The 20,951-nt window shown below is 40.3% G+C and overlaps 1 protein-coding gene across 2 annotated transcripts in view; it reads left to right on the plus strand.

The window, feature by feature from the left end:
- The window catches only part of ccny (cyclin Y), a 234,405-nt gene extending 215,829 nt beyond the window's left edge, over positions 1-18,576 (plus strand). For both annotated transcript variants that reach the window (XM_043690643.1, XM_043690644.1), the window contains exons 8-10: positions 5,614-5,780; positions 10,816-10,978; positions 15,469-18,576. In XM_043690643.1, coding sequence (XP_043546578.1) covers positions 5,614-5,780; positions 10,816-10,978; positions 15,469-15,585 — 447 coding nt within the window. In that variant the 3' untranslated portion in view covers positions 15,586-18,576. The remainder of the gene's footprint in view (positions 1-5,613; positions 5,781-10,815; positions 10,979-15,468) is intronic.
- Positions 18,577-20,951: the final 2,375 nt, after the last annotated feature.

Genomic DNA, 20,951 nt, shown 5'->3' on the forward strand with positions numbered 1-20,951 from the left:
TCAAACCCTCCAGTCCTGATAACATTCTTGTAAGTCTTTTCTGCTCCCTCTCAAGTTTCACAACATCCTTCTGAAGGGTGAGTGACCAGAATTGCTCCCAATATTCTAGATGTAGTGTCACCAACATCCTAGACAGCTGCAACATGATGTCCCGACTCCTCTGCTCAATGTTTTGACCAATGAAGGCAAGTGTGCCACATGCCTCCTTCACAAGCCTGTCTCCTTGCAACTTCACTTTCGAGGAACTATGCACCTGCACCCCTAGGTCTCTTCATTCAGCAACACTCCCTAGGGCCCTCCCAATAACTGTATAAGTCCTGCCCTCATCAGCCTTGGCAAAATGCAAGAGCTCACATTTATCTAAATCAAACTCCAAGTGCCATTCCTCTGATGAAGATCCCTTTGTACTCTGAGATAATCTTCTTCGCGGTCCACTACTTTACCTATTTTGGTATCATCTGTGAACTTCCTAACCATGCAACTTATATTCACATCCAAATCATTTTTATCAATGATAAAAAGTAATGGACCCAGTACCGATCTTTGTGGCATACCACTGGTCACAGGCCTCTAGTCCAAAAAGCAACCCTCTTCCACCACCTTCTTTCTCTAATCTTTCCTGCCATCTAAAATCCCTCATTCCTGGTATCAGTCTAACAAATCTCCTTGGAAATCTCTCCTTAGCTTTAACGTCCTTCCTTAAATAAAGTTGCCAGAACTGATTACAATATTCCATATGTGGTCTGACCAGTGAACTGTAGAAGTGGAGCATCACTTGCTTTTCTACCATATGCCTCTATTTATAAACCCAAGGATCCTATTAGTTGTCTTAACAACTGTTTCGACTTGCATGGTCCCCTCATAGAGCACAGACCCAGAGTCCTCAAATACTCCTTATATGACAAGTATGATGCCAAAACTAACATCACTAAATATGACCCCATGTAATGTCAAACAGCTGAAGGTACTGGGGATTGCAAAGTCTGTTGGCCATGACCTCAAGAAAAAATGTACTGAAGTCTTGTGCTTCAGAGCTAGCTGTTCCAGTGCAGCTACAACACTGACATGTACCTGACAGCGTGGAAAATTGCTTAGATATGTCCTGGTCACAAAAGAAAGGACAAATCCAACCTAACTAATTTTGCTTTGTTAGTCTTCTCTGAAGCATGTCCAGAATTATGGAAGGGGCTGTTGAACTTGCAGCACTTGCAAAGGAACAACCTGCTCACTGGCACTTAGTCTATGAGACAGCCTAGGCCCAAGCATGAACACGAGCTGAATTTCAGAAGTTGTTGACAGTGACTCTCCTTGACATCAAACCCACATTCAAGGAGCCTTACCAGAATTTGTGTCAATGGGAATCGGGGGAGGGGGAAACTCACCACTCATCATTATTGGCCCTAACACAAAGGAGAGATGTTTTTTGTTGTTGATCAGTCATCTCAGCTCCAGTATATCCCTGCAGGAGTTCCTCAGGTTCGTGTCTTTAAGCGACAGCTGCTTCATCAGTGACCCTTCTCTTCATGATAAAGGTCAAAGTGGGGATGTTCATTGATGATTGCACAATGTTCGGTGCTGTTGAAAGCACCTCAGATATTGAAGCAGCCCGTGTTCAAATGCAATAAGACCCTGGCAATATCCAGTTTGGGCTGAAAGGTGGCAATGACCATTCACACCACACAAATGCAAAACAAAAACCAAATCTTCAACAAGAGAAAATCTAATCATTGTTTATTGACATTCAGTAGCATTACCCATCACTAAGTCCCCCACTGTCAACATGCTAGGATTTACCTTTGACCAGAATCTGATTTGGACTGGACATATAAACTCGGTCTCCACAAGACCAGCTCTGAGGCTAGGAATTTGACAGCAAGTAACTCACTTTCTGTCTCCCCTAAGCCTGTCAACCATCTCCGAGGCTCAAATCATAATAATGGAATACTCTTCATTGCCTGCATAGTTGTGGCTTCAATAAAACAAAACAAAAAGGCTTGATATTATCCAGGGCAAAACAACTCACTTGATTGATAGTCCATCTATCACCTTCATCTTGCAATCCCTCACTACCACACTCATCATGAGACTGAAATGGAGAGGTTTACTTTCCTCATAATCCCATTGAATTGTTTTGCTTGTGTCATGAACTTTTTTTTCCCTCTTTGCTCCACTTTTAGTTCATCATGACCGTAATTACATGGCTAACACTACTTGGTGTCAGCATTATGTTTGTCTTATTCTGCATTTCCTATTGTATAGCAATATTCTTAGTGTTGTGAAGTATTTTCTTTTTTATAAAGATCTGTGTCTAAAGTTGACTCCGTTAACATTGTTTCACTTAAGTTTCAGTAACAAAATTATGATAAAACAAATATATTATGTTTTGGAGGTGCCGGTGTTGGACTGGGGTGTACAAAGTTAAAAATCACACAACACCAGGTTATAGTCCAATAGGTTTATTTGGAAACACACTAGCTTTCGGAGCGCTGCTGCATCATCATCAGATAACAACCACCTGATGAAGGAGCAGTGCTCCGAAAGTTAGTGTTTCCAAATAAACCTGTTGGACTATAACCTAGTGTTGTGTGATTTTTAACTTTGTTTTATGTTGTGAGTGTAACATTATTCTCCAGACTCCCTCATCTGTGGTCTACCTGCTTTTGAGACCTTTCCCTGATGCTTTTGTTCCTATACTCAGTTTCCCCCCAGCCTTCCTCCTGCCCTCTTTGCCCCTTCCCTGCTTCCTTTCCCACCCTACATCCTTATCTTTGGGGCTTCTGGTATCCGTTTCTGACCATTCTGAAATTCTACTGGAGGTCTGGACTCCGCCTCATGGTATGAGTTGATTGGTGCAATTAGTGCTTCCTGCACCAACTAGTTTCTGCCACTGGGTGGGGCTTCATCCATTAAAACTTCAGATGAGCGGTTTTAGAATGTAATCTATTTACAGTACTTGCATATACATTGTATTTCTGTGTTTAAAATTTATTTTGTTTTGCAGGTTATTTTACTTGCAATGTAGGACATAATAACCTAAGAGCCAGGAGTAGAGTTGATAATTTAGCCCCTCAGACTCTGCCATTTAATACAATCATGGCTGATCATGTCTTGGCTTCATCTCCACTTTTCTGCCTATTCTCTGTAACCCTTCAACCTACTCCGAGTTAAAAACTGTCCATCTACTCCATAAGTATCCACTGCAATCTGGGGAAGTGAATTCCACTGATTCATAACCCTTTGAGCCAAGTAATTCCTCCTCATCTGTTTTAAATCTGCTTCCCTTTATCCTAAAACTATGATCTCTCATTCCAGATTGTCCCAGAAGGGAAAGCATCCTTTCTACACCTACGTTTTCAATCCCCTTTAGGGCCTTCTATATTTCAATTAGATCTCCTCTCAACCTTCTAAACTGCGCAATCTCTCCTCAAGACATGCCTAACATCTGTCGAATTAATCTAGTGAGCCTTTTTAAATGCACACAATTTAAACTGAATAGTGTTTTAAAGTTGTTTTCTTCTGAGAAAGAACTTGACTGACTAATGACCTTACTTGTATTTAGTAGTTTATTTAGTTTTGCAAATTATTTCTATTTATATTGCACAGTTCTGCTCATGTGCAGTACAGTATTTCAACCTGATGTTTTTTTCTAAGCACGTCTGCAGGATCTCCATTCCAGCTTTATAATTCCTATGAGAAATCAGGCTTCGCTTAAAGACACAATTTTCAGGAATGCAGTCACAACTTTAAGTGAATTGCTTTACTGTTTAAAGGTGATCTTCTCATCTATATAGAATGAACAGCCTGGGAAACTTCCCTAAATAAGACTGAGTGATGAGCTAATAGAGTTTGATAGGGTCAATGTAGGAAGATGTTTTCACTTTTTTTTATGGATTACGTGTAATCATAGTACAGTAACAATAAAGTAATGAATTCCATGAAGAATTCACAAAAAGATTATATTATCCAAAGAGTGGCATGAATGCAACAACATACGTTAATAGGTTGAGATGAAATAGAGAGGAAGAGGCTTTTGTTGAGCGTAAATGCAATTTTGAAAAATGGCCTGAGTGATTAGTTTTTGTCTTGTAACTATCTACTACAAATATAATGTTTGCTCTTAAATATTCTTTCAAAGGGATTTTGTTGTTTCATTTAAATTCATAAATGAAACCGTTGTCACCACTAACATTGCTCTGTGTTGCAGCAGATAGGGTTTTATGTACAGTCATCTCCCCTTGTATCAGTTATATTTATAATACCAAACCAGTTACCAACTATGTACTATAATACCTACCTACCTAATGCTAACTATTACTTTTGATGCCTTTTCAAACCTTCAACCTACAGCACCAAGAATAGTAGATGTATGAGAACAGCAACACATGCAAGATCACTCCTCAAGTCGCACACACCATCCTAACTTGGAACTATATTGCTGTACCTTCATTATCACTGGGTCAATGTCCTCGAACTCCCTCCCTAACAGTACCATGTGGACTGTAGCAATTCATGCAGACCGTTCTCCTTAAATTGGTATTTTTGTGAATTGTCCTGATGAGTGCAAGCTGAAAGACATTTTTATTCAACAATGCTTAGGTTTTGTTAAACCAAATGACAGTCAGTCTAATTTATCAGACTGCTGCAAAGGTTTAGACTCCAGCATTCCTGTGTTTTGGATCCCTTTGCCAGCCTCAGCTGCAACCCCTCCCCTGACTCGGTGACCACTGATGAAATCAGAAGACACTATCCAAAGGTGTGTAACTACGTCCTGGTAGAAAATATTCATGGAGCTTTCCTGTTCCTTGACATGTCACTGTGTCTGCAGCTCAGCCTTCAGTTTAATGACTCCTGAGTTGAAGCTCCCTGATCCACAAACACTGACTTACTTCAGGTACGTTTGCCCAGGATCTCCATCATCCAGGCACACCTACATGCTGAAGTCATGCCACATCAGCTTCCCAGTCAGCCCCAATGTGTTTTAATTCACTGCTTAATCATTTTATTCAGTAATTTCCCTTTTTATATGTATTTTCATGAGTTTCTGTACTACTTTAAGCTTTAGGAATGGAATAGATCTGAGACAATGATCAGATCCTCACCTCCTTCCCCTGTGGCAGAATAAAAACCAACTCCTATTGTGTGAAAAAAGTTTGACCAAGCAAAAGAGCACCTTTGTCCCCCTCTTCACCCAATTCCCTTACTCACCCAATTCCTAGCGCTCATGGGTGGCGTTTGCAACATTATTTGTTTAATTAGATATTGGGTAATTTGGAGTTGGGTCTTTCAAAATAAAAAGAATTTTTAAAAACTAGCCAGCACAGGGAACAGCATCGGAAACCAACTGGCCAGCAGGAGAATGTTCATGCATTGTCTGCCTCCATGGTTCAGCCTGTAGTGTTGTTTCATTCCAGTGACATCTCCAGTTGTTCAGAGCGCTCAGTAATGAAGCTGAAAAATTTATACTCCGTTAATCATACTTTGCAACACAAATACATATTGTTGTCGTGAATATTAATGATCTCCACACAGGTTGGAGGGGAGAAAATAAAGAAGCAGATGATAAATTTTTGGTTTGATTTCTGTAATGTTTACTTTTTAATTTGTTAATTTCAGGTCTATCTTGAGAGACTGTTAACATACGCAGAGATTGACATCTGCCCTAGCAACTGGAAGCGGATTGTATTAGGCGCCATCCTGCTTGCATCCAAGGTCTGGGACGATCAGGCTGTTTGGAACGTAGATTACTGCCAAATCCTTAAAGATATCACGGTGGAAGACATGTGAGTACCAAAAATCAAGTCAGTGGTGATTGCAAAACATTATAATGTTTTTTCTTAAATTTTCCAAACTGAGAAGCTATCCTGTCAATGAACCTCAGAATTTAACTTTGATCTATCCCCTGTTATCGCTTCCATTCCTATGTTGACAGCTCCTTCTTCCTCTCAGTATCCACCATGGCCTATGAGATCTGAATATGCCATTGATCCTTGCTCGAGTTTCTGCATTTCTGTTTATTTCTGCTGATCAACAAACATCCTTTGCTCATTCTCTTTCCTCAGGAACTATCACTCCCACTTTCAAAATGACTGTCATCACCCTCCTCAAAAACTCATTCCAGTTTCCTCTGAATTTGGAAACTCCCAATCTATTAGGAATGTTTGAGAAGATTTGTAGCTCAGGTTGATGTTAAGTATGTAAGTTAGCTCGCTGAGTTGGAAGGTTTGTTTTCAGATGTTGCATCACCATAGTAGGTAACATCATCAGTGAGAGTGTCTGGTGAAGCACTGATGGTATGTCTCACCTCTCTATTTATAGGTCTTGGTTTCTTAAGGTGACTGATGTCATTTCTGGTCCTTTGTTTTTCAAGGGAAGGTAGATAGGGTCTAAATCGATGTGTTTATTGATGGAGTTCTGGTTAGAATACCGTGCCTCTAAAAATTCTCATGCATATCTTTGTTTCAACTGTCCTAAGATGTGTGTATTGTCCCAGTCAAAGTGGTATCCTTCTTTGTCTGGATGTATAGAAACAAGTGAGAGTGGGCCGTGTCTTTGGTGGCCAGTTGTTATTCATGTATCCTGGTGGCAAGTTTCCTGCTAGTTTGTAGTGATTTTTTATAGTTCTTGCATTGTGTCTTGTAAATGACGTTAATTTTGTTGGTGGTATCTTTTGGATCCTTAAGGGTCATTAGTCGCTGTTTAAGGTAATGTGGCTATAGTGTTTGGTTGTGTTGTATCTGCTTGTTTGGGTTTGTTTCTGAGGAATTGGTGGATTGTGCTTATTGGGTACCCATTTTTCTTGAAAATGTTGTGTACATATTTTTCTTCTGCTTTTTGTGGTTCTTGGGTGCTGCAGTGTGATGTAGCTCATTGAAATAATGTCTTGATGCAGCTCAGTTGGTAGGTGTTGGGATGATTGCCTCTGAAGTTAAGTATTTGATCTGTGTGTGTTGGTTTTCTGTAGACGCTGGTTTGAAGCTCTCCATTAACTGTACATTCAACTGTCACACCTAGGAATGGAAGTCTGTTGTTGTTCTCCTCCTCTTTTATGAATTTTATGCCTATCAGGATATTGTTGATGATGTTGTACGTTTCCTGTAATTTGTTCCATTTTGTGATGACAAAAGTGCCATCTACGTAGCGGATCCAAAGTTTGGGTTAGATAGATGGGAGGGCAGACTACTCAGACTCCTTGGCATCATGGTAGCCCATAATATCAGAATCTCCAGCCACAACTTCTCCTCTGTCCCATGCTAATAGGTCCGTACACCCCGAGAAACTATTCTTGACCTCTTCATTTTTATACTGCCCCTTTGCTGATATCATCTGAAAACGTGCACCTTGATTTTAACCTCACCCAACATGAAAAGAGCAGGGAGCTGTTAAGGTTTGTTCTTATGTTCTTAACATGACGAGGGCGCTCTGTTGCCATTTCACCATTGCTGGTTTTTAAGATGGCTGAGCCACAGACTACAGCTTGATTGTGGCCTACTTCAACTTTACATGAGACACTGTGCCTGTCAGAAGTGGGATCAGGGAAACCATTTTGAGTATTTAAAAGTTATTGAAGTGGCCCTGCTCTCTGAAGAGTTTGACAAAATATAACAAGGTGTCAGCTGGCTCAGGGAGGCCCTGATATGTTTTAGGAGCTGACATTTCTGAGAACCCCAGTGAGTTAGAAAGAGTAAGAAGCCCTGAACCCACTCAGCCCTCACCTTACTTCTAACCCTGCATTGGCAGAAATGAGGACAAAAACCCTTGCCCGGAACTGAGGTTATGTCAAGGACACTTCCATTGTGTCCCTGGTGTCTGAAAGTGCTGGAGCGGATTATCTGGTCCAGTTTTATTGCACTTTGGAAATTTTGGTACATAGTGTGATGAAGATTCATTATATAGTTTTGTTGTTGCCTATGGAGGAAGTGAGGACTGCAGATGCTGGAGATCAGAATCGAGAGTGTGGTGCTGGAAAAGCACACCAGGTCAGGCAACATCCGAGGAACAGGAGAATCAATGTTTCAGGCATAAGCCCTTCATCGGGAAGGGCTTTGTTCTGTTGCCTATGGCGGTAGGTTCCAAAGTGCAAGGCCATGTTAAGTTAAAATTATTTCTTTGCCTTAAAAAAGGAAAGGCTTTTTTATTAGTTTTGTTTTTGGGTTTTTTTCTCTCTGTGGTTGGCAAAGGGGAGTCAGGAGATTTGATTTGTTTACATGCACTTTAATGAGGCCATTACACCTTTGAGGTGAGGACTTCAATACATTGGAAAAAGGATAGAAGAGAGTGACACAAGTGCTGCTGCCTAGCAACAGAAGTCAAGAACAATCCAGAAGAAATCAGGCAGTGTGCAGGTTCATTCAGAGAGAAGAGGATCCTAACAGTTGAGCAGTGTGGTAACTAACAGTTGAGCAGTGTGGTAACTAACAGTCGAGCAGTGTGGTAACTAACAGTTGAGCAGTGTGGTAACTAACAGTCTCCTAGCTGTACTCAGTGGCATGAAAGTCAACAAAAATAAGAAACAGAAGGCTGGGTTTTTTAATTATTGATTCACGGGATGGGGGCATTGCTGGCCAGGCTAGCATTTATTATCCATCCTATTGCCCTAATTGTTAAGATCAACCACATTGCTGTGGGTCTGGAGTCACATGCAGGCCAGATGAGGTAAGGATGGTAGTTTCCTTCCTTAAAGGATGTTAGTGAACCAGATGGGATTTTCCCTGCTAATTGATTCATGGTTATCATTAAACTCTTAATTCCAGCTTTTTATTGAATTCAAGTTCCATCTGCCGTGGTGGGATTTGAACCAGGTCCCCAGAACATTACCTGGATCTTAGGGTTAACAGTCCAGTGATAATACCAGTAGGCCATTGCCTCCCCTGTCGAGATGTCAGAGAGGAGGACAAGTCTTTTGAAGAGATTTCTTTCAGAAACGTATGTTACAACCAGATGTGACGTGATTTGGCGGTTTATTTAAGGGTCTCAGGACAAGGCATTAACTATTTAAAAAAAACATTGAGTGAATGCCTGAACTTTGCTGAAAAGTAAGTGATTCTGGTCGTGCCTGCAAAACAAGGAAATTAAACATGGAGGTAGGGGTGACCCTTCACTGAGTTTGAGATTCTGTAGGGTTTTTGTGGTGGTACAAAAGTTACGTCTTTGTTTCTGATACTTATAATAAGATGGTTTCAAATAGTTCTTGTAACATGTGGCACAGTTCCTATGTTCTTTTGTGCATTTTCTGAGACATGTTCTGGAAGTCAGTGTCCACTGGCCAGCCAATCAGCATCATCCTCTCATACAGTGTACATTTTGTTTTCCCTTATATTGGTCTTCATTGTGAATTGTCCTGATGGCTGTAAGGTGAAAAGCATTGACAGTATTTGTCTTTTCTCAACAATACTCAAATCACAGTGTCAATGACACATATTAAAGTCTGGAGTGTAAAAATTTTTTCATAGAACAACAATTTCAATTTTTATCTTTTATTAGTTGTTCAGGTTGTCATGTTAATTAGGGATTGGTTTAGCTCAGTTGGCTGGATGGTTAGTTTGTGAAGCATGTGATGTGAGTGAGCTCAGTTGATTGGGTGGTTGGTTTCTAAAGAATGTAGGCAAAAGTGAGGACTGCAGATGCTGGAAACCAAAGTTTACATCGGAGTGGTGCTGGAAAAGCACAGCAGGTCAGGCAGCATCTGAGGAGCAGGAAAATCGAAGTTTCTGGCAAAAGCCCTTCATCAGCCCTTCTGAAGAATATGATGTGGATGAGCTCAGTTGGTTGGGCAGTTGGTTTGTGGAGCATTTGATGCCGATAGCGTGGGTTGAATTCCCATCACCAGCTGAGGTTATCAACCTCTCCACCTGACCTGAGGGATGGTAGCCCTCAGGTTAAACCATCACCAATTGTCTCTGTCTAATGAGAGAACAGCCCTAATGCCTAGTAAGACCATAGTGACATAATACAATATAATACATGATAGCTGTACACTGCAGTAAGCATTGGCTTGAAATGCCATCTGGAGACTAGCCAGATATGGCTGTATTTTGACTTCATTCTTTCTTTGAATGTTATAACTTGGGTATCTGAGTGGAGGACTACTTATAATTGCACATGGCATTAATGTTAAGTCTAAAATCAGGATCTTGTCATTTCCATAATATTTTAAAAATTCTGATATACATAGTATGTTTGTTTGTGTAACTGTGTTTAATGTCTCTATTTGTGTGATCTTTTTGGATAGAAACGCACAGCACACACAGGCCATTCAGCCCAACAAGATGTCTTTTCTTTCAAAAAGGAATCCAGTTGGTTCCATACCCAGTCTCTCCTTGTTTTCCTATTTTTCACCTTTAAGTATTTATCCAGTTCCCTCTGAAAGGCTATTATTGTAACTGGTTACACAGCAAATTTCAAAGCCCATTTATTGTTATGTAAAAAGGAATTTTCTTATGCTACCTCTTGATCCTTCAACAATTGATAACAGTTTCCCTTTATTTGCTCATTCTAAATCCATTATGACTCTTAATATCTCTCTCACTTTCTCTGCTAAAAGATGAAGACCCAATTCCTCTAGTCTCCCAAAATAACTAATTCTTTATCCTAGAAAATATTTGGGTACATCTCTTCTGTACGTTTTCCAATAACTCAATAATCTTTTGTAATGTACCCAGAATTGGAAACAATGTTTCAGCTGTTGTTTTATGTAGGTGTAACATTAACTGTTATCTTATCGTATGTCTACCTTTTTTGTATCTTTCTTCTCTATCTGTCCTATGGATCTCCAGGCATGCTCACATACTGTTCATAATGTGTCTACTCTCTCTGCAGGAATGAGCTGGAGCGTCAGTTTCTGGAGTTGCTTCAGTTTAACATCAACGTGCCGTCCAGTGTTTATGCAAAGTATTACTTCGATCTCCGTTCCCTAGCAGAAGCCAACAACCTTAGCTTCCCATTGGAGCCGCTCAGCAGGGACAGAGCACAGAAGCTTGAGGTGAGGGACTCTCACTGTGATTCACCTGCAGTGCCATATGGCGTGGTGAAATTGTGCCACGTTCCCAAAAATGATGCTTGTTTGTAGACCTGGCCCTGTTAGGAAATTGCTTTCTAACAGAGTACTTGTGATTCTGAGGAATCGGCGGATTGTGTTTATTGGGTACCTCCAGATTCCTCAGAAACAAACCCAAACAAGCAGACACAATGCAACCAAAAACTATCGCCACATTACCTTCCAACAAGGACATGTCAAAAATGACTTCCAGACCACTCAGACCCCTTAACACCACACTTAAACAGCGACTAATGACCCTAAAGGATCCAGATGATACCACCAGCAAAACTAATGTTATTTACGAGGTACGATGCAAGAACTGTAAAAAAACACTACATCGGACTAAACTAGCAGGAATCTTGCAACCAGAATACATGAACACCAACTGGCCACCAAAAGATACGACCCACTATCACTAGTTTCTATACATACAGACAATGAAGTTCACTATTTTGACTGGGACAATACAGACATCTTAGGACAGGCGAAACAAAGACATGCACGAGAATTCCTAGAGACATGGCATTCTAACCAGAACTCCATCAATAAACACATCGATTTAGACCCTATCTACCTTCCCTTGAATAGACCCTATCTACCTTCCCTTGAAAGAAAAACCAGAAATGACATCAGTCACCTTAAGAAACCAATAGAGAGGTGGGACATACCACCAGTGCTTCACCAGAGACTCTCACTGATGATGTTACCTAGTTATGGTGATGAAATGTCTGAAAACAAACTTTTCGAGTTCAGTGAGCTAACTTACATATGTGTACTTGTAAAATCATGTTTAGGTAATTTTAAAACACGACATTTGGGCATCTGTGGTAATGACCACAAGGCTGAGAAAAGTCTCTGGTTCAAACTCCCATCTGTGTTGAGCTCATTAATCTCAACAAGAGACATAATTGGTTAGTCGCCTTGAACTTATGCCACTCAAAGGGAGGATGTAGGCAATTGATGACAGTGAGCCTGCTCTGAGGAATAAAGGAGTTGATTCATATTTTCCTCTCAATGACTTTGCATTGATTCATACTGGAATGGATAGATGATGTGAGGACAGGCTAGTCATAGAGTCATGGAGATGTACAGCACGGAAACAGACCCTTCAGTCCAAATTATCCATGCTGACCAGATATCCTAACCTTATCTAGTCCCATTTGTGAGCCCTTGGCCCATATCCCTGTAAAGACTTCCTGTTCATATACCCATCCAGATACTTTTTAAAAGCTGTAATTGTACCAGCCTCCACCACTTCCTCTGGCAGCTCATTTCATACATGCACCACTCTCTGCGTGAAAAAGTTGCCCCTTACATTCCTTTTATAGCTTTTCCTTCTTACCCTAAACCTATGCCCTCTAGTTCTGGACTCCCTGATCCTGGGGAAAAGACTTTGCCTATTTACCCTATTCATGCCCCTCATGATTTTATAAACCTCTATAATGTCACCCTTCAGCCTCCGACGCTCGAGGGAAAACAGCCCCAGTCTATTCAGCCTCTCCCTCTAGCTCAAATTCTCCAACCCTGGCAACATCCTTGTAAATATTTTCTGAACTCTTTGACATTTCACAACATCTTTCTAATAGGAAGGAGACCTAAGTATTCCAGAATAACTTTTCGAAATGAACTTTTGAGAATCATACGCAAAACATGGTTAGTTAGATATCTTAGCAGCACGGTTACTAGCCACTATAAAACTATGCCTCAGTGCGAAACTGAACTTATCCAGAGATAAGGTGAAATTAAAATTGAAAAGTTGCCATAAATCAGAATAAGTTGAAAAAAAGCAAAACACCTTATGACTCAGCAAAGCTTAAAAGTGAAAATCTTAAGAGGTTGTTTAAAAGGAAGTGAGGAAACAGGTGGCTAAAGTATTCATTCAACTGTAATCCAATCTTTGGAACCAAATAACTTTAAAGTTCTTTAGCTTTGCTGTTAAGTTGAGGAATACCTTAAGTACTCCTACTCTACTTAATGTAGCTGTCAGTTTGTCAGCACTTGCTGATTAAATAATTTTACTGCTCGAAACAGCCTTCTGTTTCCTGTAAAATATGGCAGGAAACAACATTGTGGTTAAATTTATGGTATTGAAGACAGGCATCTTACTCAGCCATATTGGAGTGTATCCTGATAGTGGCCTGGTTTGAAATATAATTTTAAACATTTGTGCACTTTCTGATATGTGTATACTCCATAAAGCACAGGAATCGTTTGAAATGCACCTTTGTTCCTGTACCTGCCCTGATTTTATTAATTCTTTGTTGATTTATTAACAAGATTTTGATTTATACCTAACTGCAAGAATCATGTCAAATTTGATTCTGTAATTGAATGCACACATAAATTGTAACCTGTTCAAGACATACATTATGAAATAGAGCTTTATAAGTGAGATGTTCTGCATTGAGATGATGCTGAATTATGAGTGTAATGGGTACTGACTGTTTTTTTCACTTATACATAAATGGGATGTGGTAGGCAGTTTTGATTTGAAAGCTTCTTGAGTAGCTTGAATGAATTTATATGCTGCTACTCCGGTGTTATCTGCAATTAACCGATATATAGCATTGATCGATCTGTTGGGAGTAGTAATCATTTGAGAAAATGCATTTAGGTTGGAGGGAACAATACAGTCAGTTTTCTCAGACAGAACTGAAATGTTAAAGAGTAGTGGTGCAGATATTCATGACAGGCTTTTTACAATAACACACAAGATGATTGTACTCAAGTGGTGGGAAGTGTTTGGATATTGGCAGACAGTGTCAACTTTAAACTCCATACACTATCCCAGAGTCAGGTAAAGATAATTGTCCTTGTCTGAGCTTGTCTTGCCGACCTGCTTATTTCAATCCTAGATCTCTGTCTTTCAATCATGCAGCCTGTCTCTCAATATAATAGAGTCTGAATGGTGCCAGTGCACACTATCTTGAGAGTTCAGGCATACTTCAGGCAGAGTTCAGGTGATTCCTTGGTTTAGTGAGTCCCTTGTCTCATTCACAGAGCTAAAAGGTCTTTGAATTCTGCAGCTCTCAATGTATAAGGAGAAATGCACTATTCAGAGTGGGAGGATCAAGATTTATATAAGGTTCCAGGGACAAGTCAGAGAGTGAATTGCCTGAAGCATTCATCTGTTGAGAAGCTTATCATTCCCAAGAAAGGCAATTCCGTATGGATTTACCTGATTCTACCGATACGTTAAAGACCTTTCTTTATGTCATAATTTTTACACCATCTCGAAGAAAGTTTGTTCCTAATTGGAGCAGTCTCTGTGTTGGATACCTAGGAGGGAAGTGAATAATACAATCAAATCCCTTAAGAGTTACTTTAGTGTTGACTAGGCTTCATTATGACGCGTTTAAAGTGGGAGCAAGGTACAAATATGTAAATGAATCTAAACAAGACAAAGATGCTTGCTGCTGCTGTTGGAGAGAAAAAGCTGCAAACCTGGGAAGTGATGGCAGAACACAGGAAATAGATTAGTATGTGAGAGGGAGGGGCAGGTGAATGTCCCACCTGAACCTGTCACCTGTCTCCTTTGGGTGCTATCTAATTTCCTGTGTATTTCAAGCTTTTTCAACTCTGTTTCCATTCAAATAACCATCTACATGCAGAGATATTGGGGGGGAGGGGAATAACAGGAAATTAGCACTAAGTCATAATGCTCATTTGGCGAGCTGACCATAACATCATAAATGTAGGAGTAGAAAGAAGCTGTTCAGTACTTTGAGAACTAGGTGTTTGTTACGTAGGTGGGTGAAGGGACAGTTTGGTGGGTCGAGGTGTGACAGTGTTCGATAAAGAGGTTGGACTGGGAGGTGATGACAGCTCAGTTTGGCGTGGAAGGAGGGATAGGGTGTTCCCTTGTTTGGGAGCGACATGAGTTTCCATTTTGTAGTTACTCAGGAGTTGTAGCTGGTTTTAATTTCTCTAACCTTCCCTCCAACTATTTGGATAAATCAGTTGGAACCATCTGAAGTCTGTGAGTCCAACTCAGAGTTGTACACTTTTCCAGAGGTTTCAGAAGATCCGGGCCAATATTTTCATGACAATTGTATCAGATTTGTATAGCTGCTACCATGAGTAAATAGCCTGCAGTTGACCGCTGTCTTACATGCCTGGTTTGTAAGTAGACAACTTAACAGACAGTGACCAGTTTCCTTTAAGTGTAACAAATAAGGTTATTTACACAAATACACAGAATGTGCAGTATATCTTGCCAACTGACAAGTTGAAGTGTGAAGGTTCAAAGGTTAGAAGAGTTGCTGGCACAAGGCCATGAATCGTTCTGACTGCCTGAGTAACTTTTATTAAAACAGTGTCTATAAGTGGAGAATGACGCCCATGCACGCTCCCAAACTTTCAGTGTTCTTTGTTCAGTTGTACTTTAGACCATCTGTTGCACCTTTAACCCTTGTTGCCTTTAAATTTTCCAGGCACTATCCCGACTATGTGAGGACAAGTACAAAGACTTGAGGAAATCCGCTCGGAAACGCTCAGCCAGTGCAGATAATCTGACTGTGATCAGATGGTCCCCGGCCATCATTCCCTAACAGTGGGCAATTTTGCTTGAGTACATTTGCTGTCGTCCATCCAGTTTTTACCTGGGGGGAGCAAAAGAGACTTTTAAAGACTTTGGCAAGATGCCTTTACAGTGCCTCCATCTTGTGTAGCACAGGAAAATGGAAAATCTCATTGGAGACAACAAAAATAACAGTATGAATTTGTGAGAAAGCACTGTCATCTCGAGCATTTTCACTGCCTCTAAGCCCCTTTAAATGGGTTTTGATGTGGGGAGCCATGTAACTAATGAAAAAGCGGGATATGAGGCTGGCAAATTGAGGAGAAAGATTGTCATTTTAAACAGTCGACCTATTTGCAGGGAAGATACAGAGGCATGTGGATAAAGCAAGAGATTCGTTTTCATCGCGCGTCTGAAGCAATTTGTGGAGTGGCAGTGTTTTAATTTAATTTATTCTAAAGATGTGACTGGTAACTTAATGGCCTGCAGGAACAAAACTTTCACAAGTGTGAAAAGATGAGCCACTTGTGTGAAATGTCACATGATGGTCAGCAACGATCTGCTGCATGTCCGAATTCGTTTTGAGGTGTGCTTCAGGTTGCATCGATTCCAAATACACAGGCAGTATCTTCCTAGAGGAGACAAATCTCCCACTCCCAACCACCACCATCACCACACCCCACCAAGGTGCCCTTTTTCTGTCCTGTGAGTAACCACCATAAGAAGTGTACAGCTCTGGCACATTTGTCTTACGTGGGTCTTTTCACACACTAAACACAACTTGCCACAGTGGGCTGTACCTGGTCCTATGCCCTCGATATATTCCACAAGAGACCGCACATGGTTTTTGTCCCAGTACGCGATCATCTTTGTGTTTTGCTGCAGTGTTCTGTATAATCCAGAGGCTGTCCAGAAGCACAAGATGCCACTTCGGTCTATATTAGGGTATCCACTTCTATTTTCATATTGCTAATCATTTTATGAATATATTCAAAGTTTTATTTTATTATCTGTCATCTCTTCATGTGTAGATTTGACTTGTCAGCTTATGTTAGCATGCAGATGCAGTCGTTATAGTAAAAAAATTGTGTATGTATATATATCAAAAAAATTCTTATTCTTAATTTCTTAGAATTTTTTGCCTTTTGTATCCTTTTTGACAATATGTTCCATTACATGCAGACAGATTTTGTCATGGGTCTGCTATTTACAGACAGATCTGGGAGGGAGGGGGAGGGTGCAGGGTTAGATGAAATTGATTTGCTTTTCTGTTCTGATGTTCTGATTAGGAACTTCAGCAGTACCCTCTTCTGGAACCTTTTGGAATTCCTTTTGTATTATTCCTTAATAGGCACACTAGGCTTTTGTAACTTTTATCTTTCATGCTCAAATCAAGCTTATTGCTGTGCCACTCGTGCACAACTTTAGTCACAAGTGGGTCCAAAACTTCGACTGTTCATAAAGCTTAGTTTCGTATCTTGCACTGGTCTGATTGCAATGTAGGACTTTGATGGAAACTGAAGCATAGATGATACTGCACCTACCTGTGAATGGAAGGTCTTTGCTCCATTTTATCAGAAACACCTACTTAATTTTCTTTTTGCATGAAACGAATGATTGAAAACACAGTGTGCCCGATGAGTGAGAAAAGTATAAATATCTGAGCACTGGGCAAAGTGATGCCAATGCGTCTGTCCAAGATAAGCGTGACTCAGGTGGTGCATTCATTGATTTTGCTTTCAGTTTCATTTTGCTCATCTAAGGCAAATTGTTGTGGACTAACAGGAAGAAATTCCACTCGATGATACAACATGAAAATTACTTAACTGCATTGCTCTAGTGGCTCCGAGAATGAATGCAATGTGCAGGTTAGTACTAAGCCATAGAGACCAGGGATGGAGTAATAGTTTGGGAGCTCCAATTGGCCTCAGCATTAAAACTTAAAATACACAGGCACTCAAGCTGGTTCATGCCTTCCAGTGTCCGTTGCTGACAGCAGTGTGAATGCCGATAGAAGACAGAACTGGGTCTGGCTGTGATGCTCATCGTTGACTGTCTAGTCTCACATGAAAAGACAATGACTGATGGGGTGATGTGCCCAGAGAGCTGCTGCCATTCATGAAACCATTCCCCAGCAAAAGCCAATGTCTGCAGAAGAACAGGGGAGCAGGATTAGGTTTTAGGTTGTGTTAATCATCGAATCAATACCTAAAATTCCAATCTATTTTGACCAAAATTTTAAATCTAGATTAATATTTTCCACCCTTACTGATTTAATCGGTTTAATTTTTTTGATACACAATTTTCCAAGTATTTTAGGGAGACCGATCATCGTGTTAACATACTGCGAGTGAATTTTAGTGAGATGAACATTAATGATATCTGTAATTATCTGAGTACAAGTGTACTTTTGTGAAGTTTATTAAACTTGTCAAAGATTGTATAACCTATTTATTGTATGTATGTACATACAGTCTGATGCTTACTTAAAATGTAAAGTGGTCTCAGTAGAATCTTGCTCAGTCTGGTTTAGACTGGTGATTCTTGCTTAGCCTTGTGCACTGGACTCTACCTCTGTATAGAGAGTTTTTTCCCGATCTTTCGTTAGTTGGAACAGATAAAGTTTTTTTTTGTGACAAATTGATTATGTATCTTATGTTTCTTGTGCTGAAAAAAAAACTACTGTAGCTATTTTCTCAGTTTGATTTCTGATGTGTAAAACTGAGGAAAAAAAGGCTTACATTGAGCATTTTATGTTTCTTTGTATTAATGAAAACAACAGTGCTTTTGCAATTTCCTCCCTTTTTGTTTGGTCAACTTTGCCAAATATGAAACAGTATCTTTGGATAAACTGCACAATACCAACAGACGTTCTGGACTGTAACTCATTCTCAAAGAAGCAGTAATCTGCCAAAGGGCTGTACCCTGCTTAAAATTTTGGGTAAACTGATTATTTCCCATTGCTTCCCATCACTGTAATGATGAATTACCATTTTAATAAAGATAGGTGCCAATTTGGTTACACTCTGCATATTTGTGCTCATTCAAAAGATTGTATGTGAAGAATTTTCTGATGGACTCAGATATCAAAGGTAGCATTCATTATTTAGCAATATTCATCCTAATTTTGTTTGAGGATTATAAATTTTACCTGCTTTACATTTCAATTTTTGATTAATTTATCAACCCATTGATACTGGCTTTTTGTCTCCACCTTCTTTTCTTTGGGTCAACTTCAGGGTCTTCCTCATGCAGCCAGATTTTCCCTTGGTGAACTTTTTTTGCTTCTGACCTTGCCTATTTTATGTGCAGTTTAGGTTATGTGTACAATTTGCAGACTTTACCAACATACCTCCTTCCAATTTACAAATTTTACTCTGGTCTATTTCAATGTATCCTAATGCAGTGCCATGGAAAAGAAGAAAGATTATTCTTTATATCACACTTTCATAACTTCAGGGTGCCCCAAATTGCTTTACAGTCAATGAAGTGTTTGGAGGTGTAGTGATTGCAGTGATAATGTCAGACATTTGGCAACCAATTTGTATACAATGAGAAGACATTGACCAGATCATCTGTTTTATATCATCTCAGCTCTTCAAAATAGTGAACATAGAGAACATAGAACAATACAGTGCAGAACAGACCCTCCGGCCCTCGTCAACTGCCCTACCTTCATCCACATGTTTGGTCACTTTCTCAAAAACCTCAATGAAGTTTATGCCCTTGACGAAACCATGTTGACTATCTCCAATCAAATTGTTGTGCTGACCTGTGAACTATCCCATCATCATCCATGTGTTTATCCAAGGATTGTTTAAGTCTCCCTAATGTGGCTGAGTTAACTACATTGGCAGGCAGGGCATTCCATGACCTTACCACTCTCTGAGTAAAGAACCTGCCTCTGACATCTGTCTAAAATCTATCATCCCTCAATTTGTAGCTATGTACCCTCGTACGAGCTGACATCATCATCCTAGGAAAAAAGCTTTTACTGTCTACCCTATCTAACTCTCTGATCATCCTGTATGTCTCTATTAAATCCCCTCTTAGCTTTCTTCTTTCCAATGAGAACAGACCCAAGTCTCTCAGCCTTTCCTCACAAGACCATCCCTCCAGACCAGGCAACATTCTGGTTATCACCTCTGCACCTTTTCCAATGCTTCCACATCCTTTCTGTAATGGGGTGACCAAAACTGAACACAATATTCCAAATGCAGCCACAGTAGCATTTTGTATCTTGCAGCATGACGTTATGGCTCTGGAACTCAATAAAACCCAACCGTATGCCTTCTTAACAGCACTATCAACCTGGGTGGCAGCTTTCAGGGATCTATGTACATGGACGCCAAGATCCTTCTGCACATCCACACTACCAAGAATCTTTCCATTGACTCAGTATTCTGCCTTCCTGTTATTCTTCCCAAGGTGAATCATCTCACACTTAGCTGCATTGAACTCCATTTGCCACCTCTCAGCCCAATTCTGCAGTTTATCCAAGTCCCCCTGCAACTTGCAACATGCTCCCACACTGTCCACTACTCCACCGACTTTAGTGTCGTCTGCAAATTTACTAATCCATCCACCTATGCCTGTGTCTAAGTCATTTATAAAAATAACAAGCAGCAGTGGTTCCAAAAGAGACCCTTGTGGCACACCACTAGTAACTGGACTCCAGGCTGAATATTTTCCATCAACAACCACTCACTACCTTCTTACAGAAAGCCAGTTTCTAACCCAAACTTTAGTGTCGTCTGCAAATTTACTAATCCATCCACCTATGCCTGCGTCTAAGTCATTTATAAAAATAACAGCAGCAGTGGTTCCAAAAGAGACCCTTGTGGCACACCACTAGTAACTGGAGTCCAGGCTGAATATTTTCCATCAACAACCACTCGTTACCTTCTTACAGAAAGCCAGTTTCTAACCCAAACTGCTAAATCACCCTCAATTCCATGCCTCTGCATTTTCCCCATCAGCCTACCATGTGGAACTTATCAAAGACTTTACTGAAGTCCAAGTACACCACGTCAACTGCCCTACCTTCATCCACATGTTTGGTCACTTTCTCAAAAAACTCAATGAAGTTTATTCCCTTGACAAAACCATGATGACTATCTCCAATCAAATTGTTGCTTGCAAGATGATTATAAATCCTATCTCTCATAATCCTTTCCAAAACTCTTTCTACAACACAAGTAAGGCTCACTGGTCTATAATTGCCTCGGTCATCTCTACTCCCCTTCTTGAACAAGGTCACAACATTTGCAATTCTCCAGTCCTCCGGTACTAAACCTGTACACAATGATGACTTAAAGATCAAAACCAATGGCTCCAACACCACTACTCTAGCTTCCCAGAGAATCCTTGGAAAAATCCCATCCGGCCCAGGGGACT

This window comes from Chiloscyllium plagiosum, chromosome 5 (genome assembly GCF_004010195.1).
Source record: "Chiloscyllium plagiosum isolate BGI_BamShark_2017 chromosome 5, ASM401019v2, whole genome shotgun sequence".
Lineage (NCBI taxonomy): Eukaryota > Metazoa > Chordata > Chondrichthyes > Orectolobiformes > Hemiscylliidae > Chiloscyllium > Chiloscyllium plagiosum.